This window comes from Mustelus asterias, chromosome 12, assembly GCF_964213995.1.
Source record: "Mustelus asterias chromosome 12, sMusAst1.hap1.1, whole genome shotgun sequence".
NCBI classification, from domain to species: Eukaryota; Metazoa; Chordata; class Chondrichthyes; order Carcharhiniformes; family Triakidae; genus Mustelus; species Mustelus asterias.
In genome coordinates, this window is record NC_135812.1 from 99,128,302 (window position 1) to 99,141,425 (window position 13,124).

The window sequence follows — 13,124 nt, forward strand, 5'->3', positions numbered from 1 at the left end:
TTGTCAGTCTTTGGGATGTGGGCATCACTGCCAAGGTCAGCATCTATTGCTCATCCCTAGTTGAACTTGAGTAGGTGGTGGGTTGAACACCTGTTGTCCATGTGGGAACTCCCCCATTGTAATTAGATGGCGAGTTCTGGGACTTTGACCCAGTGACAATGGAGCTTAATTGTAGATTAAAGTTTCTGCAGAAAAATGACGTAGACTGGCTAATTCTCATAATTTAAAAAAAATACAGGAAAGAAATATGAAAATACATTAAAATTTTGTTTGCTTAAGGCATTAAAATGTTTTCCCTAGTGTTTCCCAATTAGTTCAATGGGCTTATCTGTTTGTTGCCCAGTCTCTACTGAGTAGCTGAACTGAGCTGAGAAAGCAATAGGGACTTATTTGATTCGATGCCCATTGTTAGGGAGGGAGCATTAGCTTTGGCTTCTGCTCCGAACTGCTGCTCAACAATTTCTTGGAACCTATTTGGCTGCAGGTGAGGACGGAATCCATTTACTCTAACTTTCCTTATTGTTAAATTTTGCATCAGCTCTGTGTTGAGGATCATATGTGAATAGTAGACACGTGAGAAAGGAAATTAGCACCTGGGGTATTTCTCCAACCTATTCCCTCATTTCCTGCAACGACCCCACACATTGAAGTATTAACACTTGAAAAGTATTGCAATTGGCAAGGAAATAACATATTGGAGTTTCTTTGGTTTTTAAATTTGGTTTTTAAATTTTGATCAGTGAAAGAATTTAATGTTCATCTTGGTTTCCTGATTGATCTAAGCAGACCATTTGGTATTAGCTGTCATATGGTTAGCCAATATCAGATCGGTTTTGTGTCCTGGGGAAACACCTACTTAAATTGGAAGGCACGGTGGCACAGTGGTTAGCACCGCTACATCACAGCGTCAGGGACCCGGGTTCAATTCTGGCTTTGGGTTACTGTCTGTGTGGAGTTTGCACGTTCTCTCCACGTCTGCTTGGGTTCCTCCGGATGCTCGGGTTTCCTCCCACATTCCAAAATTGTGCGGGTTAGGTTGATTGGCCATGCTAAATTGACCCCTAGTGTCGGGGGATTAGCTGGGTAAATATGTGGGGTTACAGAGATAGGGCCTGGATGGAATTGTTGTTTGGTGCAGGCTTGATGGGCCGAATGACTTCCTTCTGCTATGGAAGGATTCTATGATTCTATGAAATGCATCGTCACCAGTCTACTTGTTGCAGATGCACCTGTCCATGACAATATTGGTGGAAATGAGCATCTCAGTCCTTGTGGAGATAAAGTTCTATGTTCATATTGTGGAAAACCTCAGTTGTGTTGTGTGGGGAGAACGTGCAAACTCCACACAGACAGTGACCCAAGGCCAGAATTGAACCTGGGTCCCTGACGCTGTAACGTAGCGGTGCTAACCATTGTGCCACCGTGCCTTCCAATTTAAGTAGGTGTTTCCCCAGGACACAAAACCGATCTGATATTGGCTGACCATATGACAGCTAATACCAAATGGTCTGCTTAGATCAATCAGGAAGCCAAGATGAACATTAAATTCTTTACTGATCAAAATTTAAAAACCAAATTTAAAAACCAAAGAAACTCCAATATGTTATGCTAAATGGAATAGATTTAGAACAGATCTAGCAACCCAAAACTGGACATCTGTGAGGTGCTGTGGGTCATCAGCAGAATTATATTCAATCACAATCTGTAAACTCATGGCCCTGAAAATCCCTCACTCGACCATTAACATCAAGCTCGAGGATCAACCCGAGTTCGATGAAGTGCAAGGGATCATGCCAGAACCAGCACCAGGCATATTTAAAAAGGAAGTATCAACCTGGTGAAGCTACAACACAGGTCTATTTGCATGACAAACAGCAGAAACAACATGTGATAGGCAGAGCTAAGCAATCCCACAATCAATGGATCAGATCAAAGCTCTGCAATCCTGCCACATCCATTCCTGAATGGTTGTGGACAATTCAATAACTAAACGGAGGAGGAGGCTCCACAATTAACCCCATTTTTAATAATGGGTGAGCTCAGCACATCAGTGCAAAAGTCAAGACTGAATCATTTGCAATCGTCTTTAACCACAAGTGCCGAGTGGGTGATCCATCTCAGCCTCCACCTGAGGTCCCCAGCATCACAGATGCTGGTCTTCAGCCAATGTGATTCACTGCACATGATGGTCAAGTCACTGGATACTTCAAACACTATGGGCCATTACAACATTCTGGCGATAGTATTGAAGACCTGTGCTCCAGAACTAGCCACACCCATAGCCTAGCTGTTTCCGTATAGCTACAACACTGGCATCTACCTGGTAATGTGAAAAGTTATCTGATTGTGTCCAGACCACAAAAAGCAATACAAATCCAACCTGGCTAATTACCAGCCCATCAGTTTCTGTAACACATTCCAATATGAAGTCTACCATCTAGAAGGTCAAGGGTAGCAGATGCATGGGAAAGGCACCACCTGCCAGTTCCCTTCCAAGTCGCATATCATTCTAACTTGGAAACATATTGCAGTTCCTTCACTATTGAAATCCTGGAACTCCCTTTCTAACAGCATTGTGGGTGTACTTAGACACATAGAGTCATAGAGGTTTACAGCATGGAAACAGGCCCTTTGGCCTAACTTGTCCATGCCACCCTTTTTTAAAACCCCTGAGCTAATCCCAATTGCCCGCATTTGGCCCATATCCCTCTATACCCATGTAACTATCTAAATGCTTTTTAAAAGACAAAATTGCACCCGCCTCTACTACCTCTGGCAGCTTGTTCCAGACATTCACCACCCTCTGTGAAAACATTGTTCCTCTGGACACTTTTGTATCTCTCCCCTCTCACCTTAAACCTATGCCCTCTAGTTTTAGACTCCCCTACCTTTGGGAAAAGATATTGACTATGTAGCTGATCTGTGCCCCTCATTATTTTATAGACCACTATAAGGTCACCCCTCGGCCTCCTACGCTCCAGAGAGAAAAGTCCCAGTCTATTCAGCCTCTCCTTATAAGTCAATCCATCAAGTCCCGGTAGCATCCTAGTAAATCTTTTCTGCACTCTTTCTAGTTTAATAATATCCTTTCTATAATAGGGTGACCAGAATTGCACACAGTATTCCAAGTGTGGCCTTACCAATGTCTTGTACAACTTCAACATGATGCCCAACTCCTGTATTCAATGTTCTGACCGATGAAACCAAGCATGTCGAATGCCTTCTTCACCACTCTGTCCACCTGTGACTCCACTTTCAAGGAGCTATGAACACGTACCCCTAGATTTCTTTGTTCTGTAACCCTCCCCAACGCCCTACCATTAACTGAGTAAGTCCTGCCCTGGTTCAATCTACCAAAATGCATCACCTCACATTTGTCTAAATTAAACTCCATCTGCTATTCGTCAGCCCACTGGCCCAATTGATCAAGATCCCGTTGCAATTGGAGATGACTTTCTTCACTGTCCACTATGCCACCAATCTTAGTGTCATCTGCAAACGTACTAACCATGCCTCCTATATTCTCATCCAAATCATTAATATAAATGACAAATAACAGTGGAACCAACACTGATCCCTGAGGCACACCGCTGGTCACAGGCCTCCAGTTTGAAAAACAACCCTCTACAACCAGAAGCCAATTTTGTATCCATTTAGATACCTCCCCCTAGATCCCGTGAGATTTAACCTTATGTAACAACCTACCATGCGATACCTTGTCAAAGGCCTTGCTAAAGTCCATGTAGATAACATGACACTAAAGTCGGTGGATTATGACACTAAAGTCGGTGGAGTTGTAGACAGTGCGGAGGGAAGTGGCAGGTTACAGAGGGACATAGATAAGCTGCAGAGCTGGGCTGAGAGGTGGCAAATGGAGTTTAATGCGGAAAAGTGTGAGGTGATTCACTTTGGAAGGAGTAACAGGAATACAGAGTACTGGACTAATGGTAAGATACTTGGTAGTGTGGATCTGGGTGTCCATGTGCATAGATCCCTGAAAGTTGGCACTCAGGTTGATAGGGTTGTTAAGAAGGCGTACGGTGTGTTAGCTTTTATTGGTAGAGGGATTGAGTTTCGGAGCCAGGAGGTCATGCTGCAACTGTACAAAACTCTGGTGCGGCCGCATTTGGAGTATTGCGTACAGTTCTGGTCGCCGCATTATAGGAAAGATGTGGAAGTGTTGGAAAGGGTGCAGAGGAGATTTACCAGGATGTTGCCTGGTATGGTGGGAAAATCGTATGAGGAAAGGCTGAGGGGCTTGAGGTTGTTTTTGTTAGAGAGAAGAAGGTTAAGAGGTGACTTAATAGAGGATTAGATAGGGTGGATAGTGAGAGCCTTTTTCCTCGGATGATGTTGGCTAGCACAAGGGGACATAGCTTTAAATTGAGGGGTGATAGATCTAGGACAGATGTTAGAGGTAGGTTCTTTACTCAGAGAGTAGTAAGGGCGTGGAATGCCCTGCCTGCGGCAGTAGTGGACTCGTCAACATTAAGAGCATTCAAATGGTTATTGGATAAACATATGGATGATATTGGAATAGTGTAGATTAGAGGGGCTTTAGATTGGTACCACTGGTCGGCGCAACATCGAGGGCCGAAGGGCCTGTACTGCGCTGTAATGTTCTATGTTCTATAACATCAACTGCACTGCCCTCATCTACTTTCTTGGTTACCCCTTCAAAAAACTTCATGGACTGCAACAGTTCAAGGAGGTAGCTCACTGCATCCTTCCAGGGCAATTAGGGTTGGCATCAAATGCGTGCCTAACACAAATTTCTTAAAACAAATTTCTTTAAGGCACTGATTGAGATTCCCGCTTTAAAATCCCAGTAGCATCTTTCCTTTGGAAAACTGACAATTTCTAAATACTATAAAATAATAGGATTTCAGTCATATATTTATCTTGAAGCAAATCTGCAGAGACTGGGCTTTGACATTTGGAATGCAATAGCTAATTATCTTCTGGTATGAGAGAGTTTCATGCCTTAGTGAATAACAGGCAGTGTGCTGAAACCTTCAGTATAACGTTTAAACAAATAGGCAATATGATTGCCATCGAATTTAAAATAGTTACCCACACTGGAGTTATAAATAACTAATTTAGTTCATGCTGTTTCTTATTAAAGCTATCAAGTACAGGGAAGGGCTGAGTCAAAGTGAAATGGATATCATAAGATTTTAAATATCCCTTTTATGTTGGTAACATCTCAGCACTGAGCAGGAGTTATTCACTTTTTAAAAATGTAAGTTTAAAATGTTGATTTACAGGAAATATTCTAATCTGACTAATTTAGGAAAGTTAACTTTTTTGTAGCTATGTGATGGAAAAAGGACAGAGTTTTAAAATATGTAAAGGATGTGGAGACTTTGGAGAGGGTACAGAAAAGATTTACCAGGATGTTGCCTGGTATGGAGGGCATTAGCTATGAGGAGAGGTTGGAGAAACTTGGTTTGTTCTCACTGGAACGACGGAGGTTGAGGGGCGACCTGATAGAAGTCTACAAGATTATGAGGGGCTTGGACAGAGTGGATAGTCAGAAGTTTTTTCCCAGGGTGGAAGTGTCAATTACTAGGGGGCACAGGTTTAAGGGGCAAGGTTTAAAGGAGATGTACAAGGCAAGGTTTTTGCACAGAGGGTGGTGGGTGCCTGGAACTCTGCCAGGGGAGGTAGTGGAAGCAGATACAACAGTGAGTTTTGAGGGGCGTCTGGACAAATACATGAATAGGATGGGAATAGAGGTATGTGGTCTCCGGAAGGGTAGGGGGTTTTAGTTCAGTTTGGCAGCATGGCCAGTGCAGGCTTGGAGGGCTGAAGGGCCTGTTCCTGTGCTGTAATTATTTTTGTTCTTTGACATGTAATTGAGTAGATTGATATTGGTGTTCATTGTTGTCGCTCACATGGCCTGATTCTGATATCTTGTATTTTATTTTAATCCAGAAAAAAAGAAAAAGATCGAAGAAATTGAGTGCAGCTGATAAAGAGATCTCATCTGCTCCTCAACTCGAGAACTTGAGTAAAAGTGAACACAAGGACATTGAAAATAAACAACACATTAAAGTTGGCAATGCAACTGATCAGCACAGTAAAGTTGATAATGAAACCAGTTACTCTGGCAGCAATGATCTGACCAGTGACCTAAACTCTGCAAGTGACATTGCTGATGTGCAGAGTGCAGCAGGTGATGGGCATCCTCCCAACTCAACAAATATGGAAGAAAATCCAGATGATGATAGTCCAGTGAAAGACCAGGTACATCAAGCCTTTGCAGCATCCAAAGGTGGCATTGAAACTACTGAGCACAAGGATGGTACAGTCCAAACTCCTACTGAGAGTGGCCTGCTTCACCCAGACAGCAATGTGATGGGTGATAGGATTTTAAGCACTGGGAAAGAGGACGTTGAACTTGAAAGAGCAGATGGTTCAGGTGAATCTAGATCAACAGCTCTTAATACTGACAGTGAGCAACTTCATACAGCCCACAGCAATTTGAGTAGTCCTGTTGAAGAAAATGTTAAGAAGCAACATGATTCGAAGAAGGAAAAGGACGTTCTATGCACCAAGGTTACAATTTTATTATAATATATAGAAATCAACTTATGACTACTTTAGATTTAAAAGGAACAGAATAGTGTTTCCAATCAATAGAAATAGCTTGAAATTATCAATTGTAATTTGGCATACCAGAACAAATGTTGTAAAGGAAGATAATCCTGCAACATTTTTTTTTGTTGGATAGTTAGTGGAGCAAGGAAATTCTCCTTGACTTTTGATGGGGCATATCTTTTGGGGGGGCCTCTGCCTCACGTAATCTGCTATTCAGGAACCTTGAACAGCTCCTAACTATTTTGTCCTGTTTGCTGGTTTCAATTAATTTGCAAGGACATAAGCAGAGAGAATAATATTGGATAATTATTATAAATACTGAAAATGCACATCTGGCAGCGTCTATGGAGAGAGAGAAACGCAGTTAACATTGAGTCCATAGGACTCGGGGCTTTTGAAAAGACATTTTTCAAACTCCTTTTGTTCGCGTATTTCTCCATTGGAATTTTTGGGTTGTGGGCAAGTTTGGCATTTATTGTCCATCCCTGGTTATGCATGAAGTTGCTGATTTGCCACCACCATGCAGGTCATGTGCTGAAATCTGCCCTCCCTGCCCCCATAATGTCATTGGAAAGAAGCTCCAAGATCTTCATCCAGCCATCCTCAACACAGTTGAGCACATTGATGATTCTACAGAAAGATTCGATAGACCAGCCAACTCCTATAATTAATTTTAAAAACTCTAGAATTACCTATGAACTTTCACTTTTCTCCACTTTGAAGAGATATGGACAGTAGTCCCATTTTTATATATAAAATGCTCCCTGGTTTGCTTCATTACGGTTGCTATTTTACCACTTGCATTTAACAAAGAACAAAGAAAATTGTAGCACAGAAACAGGCCCTCGGCCCTCTCAGCCTGCACCGACCATGCTGCCAAACTGAACTAAAACCTCCTACCCTTCCTGGAACTGTATCCCTCTATTCCCATCCTATTCACGTATTTGCCAAGACACCCCTTAAAAGTCACCATCGTATCTGCTACTACCTCCCCCGGCAGCGAGTTCCAGGCACCCACCATCCTCTGTGTAAAAAAAAAAACAACAACTTGTCTCGTACATCTCCTTTAAACCTTGCCCCCTAGTAATTGACTCTTCCACCCTGGGAAAAAGCTTCTGACTATCCACTCTGTCCATGCCCCTCATAATCTTGTAGACTTCTATCAGGTTGCCCCTCGACCTCCGTTTTTCCAGTGAGAACAAACTAAGTTTCTCCAACCTCTCCTCATAGCTAATGCCCTCCATACCAGGCAACATCTTGGTAAATCTTTTCTGGACTCTCTCCAAGCCTCCACATCTTTCTGGTAGTGTGGCGACCAAAATTGAACACTATATTCTAAGTGCGGCCTAACTAAGGTTCTATAAAGCTGCAACATGACTTGCCAATTTTTAAACTCCACGCCCTGGCCGATGAAGGCAAGCATGCCGTATGCCTTCTTGACTACCTTCTCCACCTTTCAGTGACCTCTGTATCTGTACACCCAGATCCCTCTGCCTATCAATGCTCTTAAGTGTTCTGCCATTTGATGTATTTTTCCCATCTGTCTTTCGACAGTCCCATTTTCTCCCCCTATACTCCCAGGTATGAAACATTTGTTTTATTTCAGATGAATTAATTTCAAATCTCACTTGTGTAATTGGAGCACTCAGAAATCTCACTTTAATAAAGTTTATCACTTTTGAACCCAAGGTTTTCATGTCCCAAACCAATTTGCATTCAGTGGTCAAACTGCCTAAAAACAAATTTGTTAGTGTTATGTGTGTGTGTGAACGAGTGGTTATCAGAAGAATTTCAAGGATTGAAAAGCTAGCACAGAAACGAGGCATTTCTGAATCTCCAGTTTTTAGAATTCTGTAAAGGAAATCAAATATCTTGAAGGACTGGGGAACAAAATGGAGAAACACAATAGCAAATAGAAGCCTGACAAAGGTAACAATTCCTGCACACTGGTTTCTGTTTTAGATTTCTCTGGGGAAACTGGTATTTCAAAGATGTGCAAAACTATAGTGTGATGGATGTGCCATACACTTATCCACTTGAGCTTGGAATGCAGTTACTAACTGTTACCTTAGAAACTGCAGTTTTTCCCCCCTGTGAGGAAAGCAGTGACTTAGTTGATATTAAGGACGTTAATGAAAGAGTTCCTGGTAGTTCAGAAAGCAAAGTTCAGTCCTTTTTTGATTGATGATGACTATGACATCTCCTGAGCAGTGACTGGCATGTTATGTGGAAAAAAGCACAAACAATAGAGAATACAAGATCTACTTACAGTTATGACCACTGACACTAAACCAAACCTAAAGAAAAACATGTAGCGTCAAGACATCACTTTTTTAAAATTCATTTTGTGGGACATGGGCATCGCTGACTGGTCAGCATTTATTGCCCACCCTTAGTTGCCCTTGTTCAAAAGGCAGTTGAGAGCCAATCACATTGTTGTGGTTCTGGAGTCACATATTGGCCAGACCAGGTAAGGAAGGCAGATTTCCTTCATTTAAAGGACATTTGAGAACCAGATAGCCTTTTCCGAAAATTGGCAATGGTTTCGCGGTCATCAGTAGATTCTTAATTCTGGATATTTTTTTATTGAATTCAGATTCCACCATCTGCTGTGATTCGAACCTGGGTCCCCAGAACATTAGCTGAGTTTCTGGATTAATAATCTCACGATAATACCACTAGGCCATCGCCTTCCCACATGGCAGGTGCATTCAGATTTTTTGTTTTGGTTTCCAGGGTAAACATTCAGTAACATATGATCAACAGAATGAAAAGAAAGGAATGGAACGTGATACTGAAATCAAGCAGGAGCAGTCGACCGATAATTCATTGGTACCGATGAAACGGAAAAACAGTACAGAATTGTCTACAACAACAGTGGACGACAAAAGTAATGAAAAACCTGAGGGCTTAACCAGAAAGGAAAAAAAGAAGAAGAAAAAAGATTCAGCTAACAAATCTTCTATCCAAAGGTGGGCAGTGCTAAGTTGAGGGGTAGAAAAAAGTAAAATTGTTTACTAAATAAATACCAAGCATTAGCTAACTTTAGATTATTTAATTTCTAAAATATTTAAGCATTGCATTTTGCTACAGTATCCTTTTCATCATGGTAGTGTGTCAAATTTACATTTTACATTTGCATTTTATTTTTTTCTCAAAATATCTATGTTGGCATGAGAAGTTTACCAAAATTGCAATTATAAACAATAACAAATCTTTCTGAATGGAGAACTCTCTTTTTTAACCTCCCAAGTATCTGTTATTTTGAATTGTTTTGAAACTTGCCCATCTGTTTATGAAACTCAAAAGAAACTTTGTTATGCTTTTGTGTCTGTTTGCCATTTAAAATTTGTATATTTGCAATTACAATTGAAATCTCCTGTGTGAGTTTCTAATGATGTAATTACTTCCTCACGTAGCTGGTGACATCTATTTCACTCAGTTTTACATTTCTGAGCCCCCCCCCCCACCCCCCCCAGTCTATATGGATGGCAGACAAACTCCAAGTTGGCAATCTTGTTTTTCCAGATTATGGTTAGCTTTGAGTTAGTCGTAGCGCTTTTGTCTCTAAACCTGGAGGTTGTTGATTCAAGCCCCATTATGATGATTTGAGCGCAAATTCTGACCATATAACTGTTCAGTCCTGAGGGAGTTCTTGCACTGTCAGAGGTTCTGTATCTTTTCTGAAACATTAAATAGCGACCCTATTTACCTGTCATTGTTTGAAGAAGAGAAGATCTCTTTGGTGTCCTGATGAATATTGATTTCTCAAACATTTTCACCAAAACAGATTTCCTGGTCATTTATCTCACTCCCAAGATGTCGAAAGATGTGCGGGTTAAGTTGATTGGCCATGCTAAAAAAAAAATTGCCCTTAGTGTCCTGAGATGCATAGGTTAGAGGGATTAGTGGGTAAATCTGTATGGATATGGGGGTAGGGCCTGGGTGGGATTGTGGTCGGTGCAGACTCGATGGGCCGAATGGCCTCTTTCTGTACTGTAGGGTTTCTATGATTTCTATTCTATGATTTCCCATTTTGAGGATCTTGTGTCAATCCTTACCTACGCTCGAGGTGGAGATGCTAGCGTTGGACTCGGGTGGGCACAGTAAAAAGTCTCAACACCAGGTTAAAGTCCAACAGGTTTATTTGGAATCACGAGCTTTTGGAGTGCTGCTCCTTCATCAAGTAAGCCTGATGAAAGAGCAGCACGCTCAAAGCTCATGATTCCAAATAAACATGTTGGACTTTAACCTGGTGTTGTGAGGCTTCTTGCTATACCTATGCTCGAACAGTGATTACACTTCCAAAGTTATTCATAGAATCATAGAATCCCTACAATGCAGAAGGAGGCCATTCGGCCCATCGAGCCTGCACCAACAACAATCCCACCCGGGCCCTTATCCCCATGATCCCACACATTTATCTTGCCCGCCCCCCTGACACTAAGGGGCAATTTAGCATGGCCAATCACCCCAACCTGCACATCTTTGGACTTTGGGAGGAAACCTGAGCATCCGGAGCAAACCCGCACATACTTGGGAGAACGTGCAGACAGTGACCCGAGGCCAGAATTGATCCTGGATCCCTGGCGCTGTGGGGCAGCAGAGCTAACCACTGTGCCATCATGCTGCACTTAACTGGCTAACAAAGTGCTTTGGAATATCCTGTGTTTGTAAAAGATACCAAATAAATGCATTTTTATTTGGCTGCACAAATAAAATAAAACTGTACTTCACTTTGTCCCTAATTTTAATAAGAAACTGAATTATATCAGTGTGCTCAGATCATGTTATTACTCCCTATCAACTCTTCACTTGAAGGTTACACTTGATCTTGACTTGATAGAAGATTGATTTGCAAAAAAAATTTTGTAAGTCGTGCACTTTCTGACCAACAATTCCTGTTTCCTGCTGTCCTGAATTTTGGTGTCACAGTTTATGTTGCTTTGACATTTCCTGTGTCAAGTCACCATGATTACATGCCTTGGCTAATAGATAGCAAGTGGAGCAAATTCCTTTCTTTCCCAGCTCTGTTACCATCTTGAATTCTTATGAAAATGCAATTTTTGTTTTTCAATTTTACTTTTTCTTGCTATCTTGCCCATATTGAATGCTTTCTGTTTTTTTTATGGCCCATACAATTTTTTAAAAATGGTCTCCGACCTCCCTACTTTCTTCTCATGTCACCCACTCCATGCTTTATTGCTCCAGTTGTTGCTCTATTCTGTTTATTGTTTTGTTTCCTGCTCCCAGCAGCCACCATATAATATTTACTTTCCAAACCATTAACCTCCTTTTCTCCAGAGTCCATTATGCTTCAAGACCTTCCATTTTCTCATTGGTGCCTATCACAGCTACCTGTCCTGATTATTTTGCTCTGGCAACCTATGTCAAGCTTTGCTGTCAGTTTTCCTCAGCTCAACATGTTTAAGTACAAGATTATCACCATTCATGGTGTTCTGTGGTTCCAAAGATATCTCTGCCTGCTGTACACCCACTGACAGAAGCCTTTCACAGCCGTGATCAGTAAAATTGAGGTGGTTGAGTTTATTACAGGTAGAAAATTACATCCCAAATTTCATGGTGACTGGTGAAGTGACTATGCTTACCACTGACCTCAAAGAAAGCTGCCTGCAAAGATCTAGTGATCTCTGTACCATAGATTTCCCCATTCCCAATATTACTTTGAATCTTCACAAAGGCAACTCATCTCCAGACATCCAGCAACAGTGATGTCATTAATTAACAAGGTAAACACTGAATCACATTGAAATGTTCTCACAAACAGCAAACCAGGAAGTAAAATTCACTGATTATCCCTTGCAGTTAAGTTTTACAGCGCACAATAAGCGATTTGACATTTAAATAGAATTAAGGTGGGAGCTGCTTGCTAAAGCCTTGCAGAACATCAATTATACTACCTTGCATTTTTAAGCTGAATGTAATAAAATTGTTAAACTAAAGGTTTATTAAAGTTGAATGCCAAATATTATCTTTCAAGGATGAAACTGTTTTCTGTTCTTTAAAAATGATATGTTTTAATCAACAGCTTGAACATTTTGAAGCACGAAGAAGCTATTGTCGTTTATTTCCACGCATTATTATCGAAGGATTTTAAATTCAATCCGGAATCAGATGTGGTAGTTGTGAGGGGTCTTGGCAATGACTGGAACACAGATATGTTGAAGATGAATGTAACCGAGTAGGTTTCCAATTTATTCGCTTTTGAGGGATTTACTGGTGGAGTTCTTTCAAGGCAGTTTTTTTTTTTGTTTTACTTAATTTTATAGATTATGGATTTGATTTCTATGAACTTCCAAAAGACATTGATAAAATCCCCCATGAGAGTTTTTAGCTAAAGTTGAAGCTCGTGGTACTGAAGGAAAGTTATTAACTTGGTTAGAAAATTGGTTAAGGGCCAGGAGGCAGAGAATAGGTATGATCGTTAAGTATTCAAACAAATAGAATGTGACTAGTCCTGCAAGGATCTGTTTGAGGCCACATCTATTTGCTCTTTATTA

At 41.2% G+C, this 13,124-nt stretch overlaps 1 protein-coding gene across 1 annotated transcript in view; it reads left to right on the forward strand.

The window, feature by feature from the left end:
- The window catches only part of rnf213b (ring finger protein 213b), a 163,557-nt gene that overhangs the window by 17,100 nt on the left and 133,333 nt on the right, over positions 1-13,124 (forward strand). Inside the window, exons 5-7 of the mRNA XM_078225711.1 lie at positions 5,938-6,561; positions 9,340-9,575; positions 12,653-12,805. Of these exons, the coding sequence (XP_078081837.1) occupies positions 5,938-6,561; positions 9,340-9,575; positions 12,653-12,805 (1,013 nt within the window). The remainder of the gene's footprint in view (positions 1-5,937; positions 6,562-9,339; positions 9,576-12,652; positions 12,806-13,124) is intronic.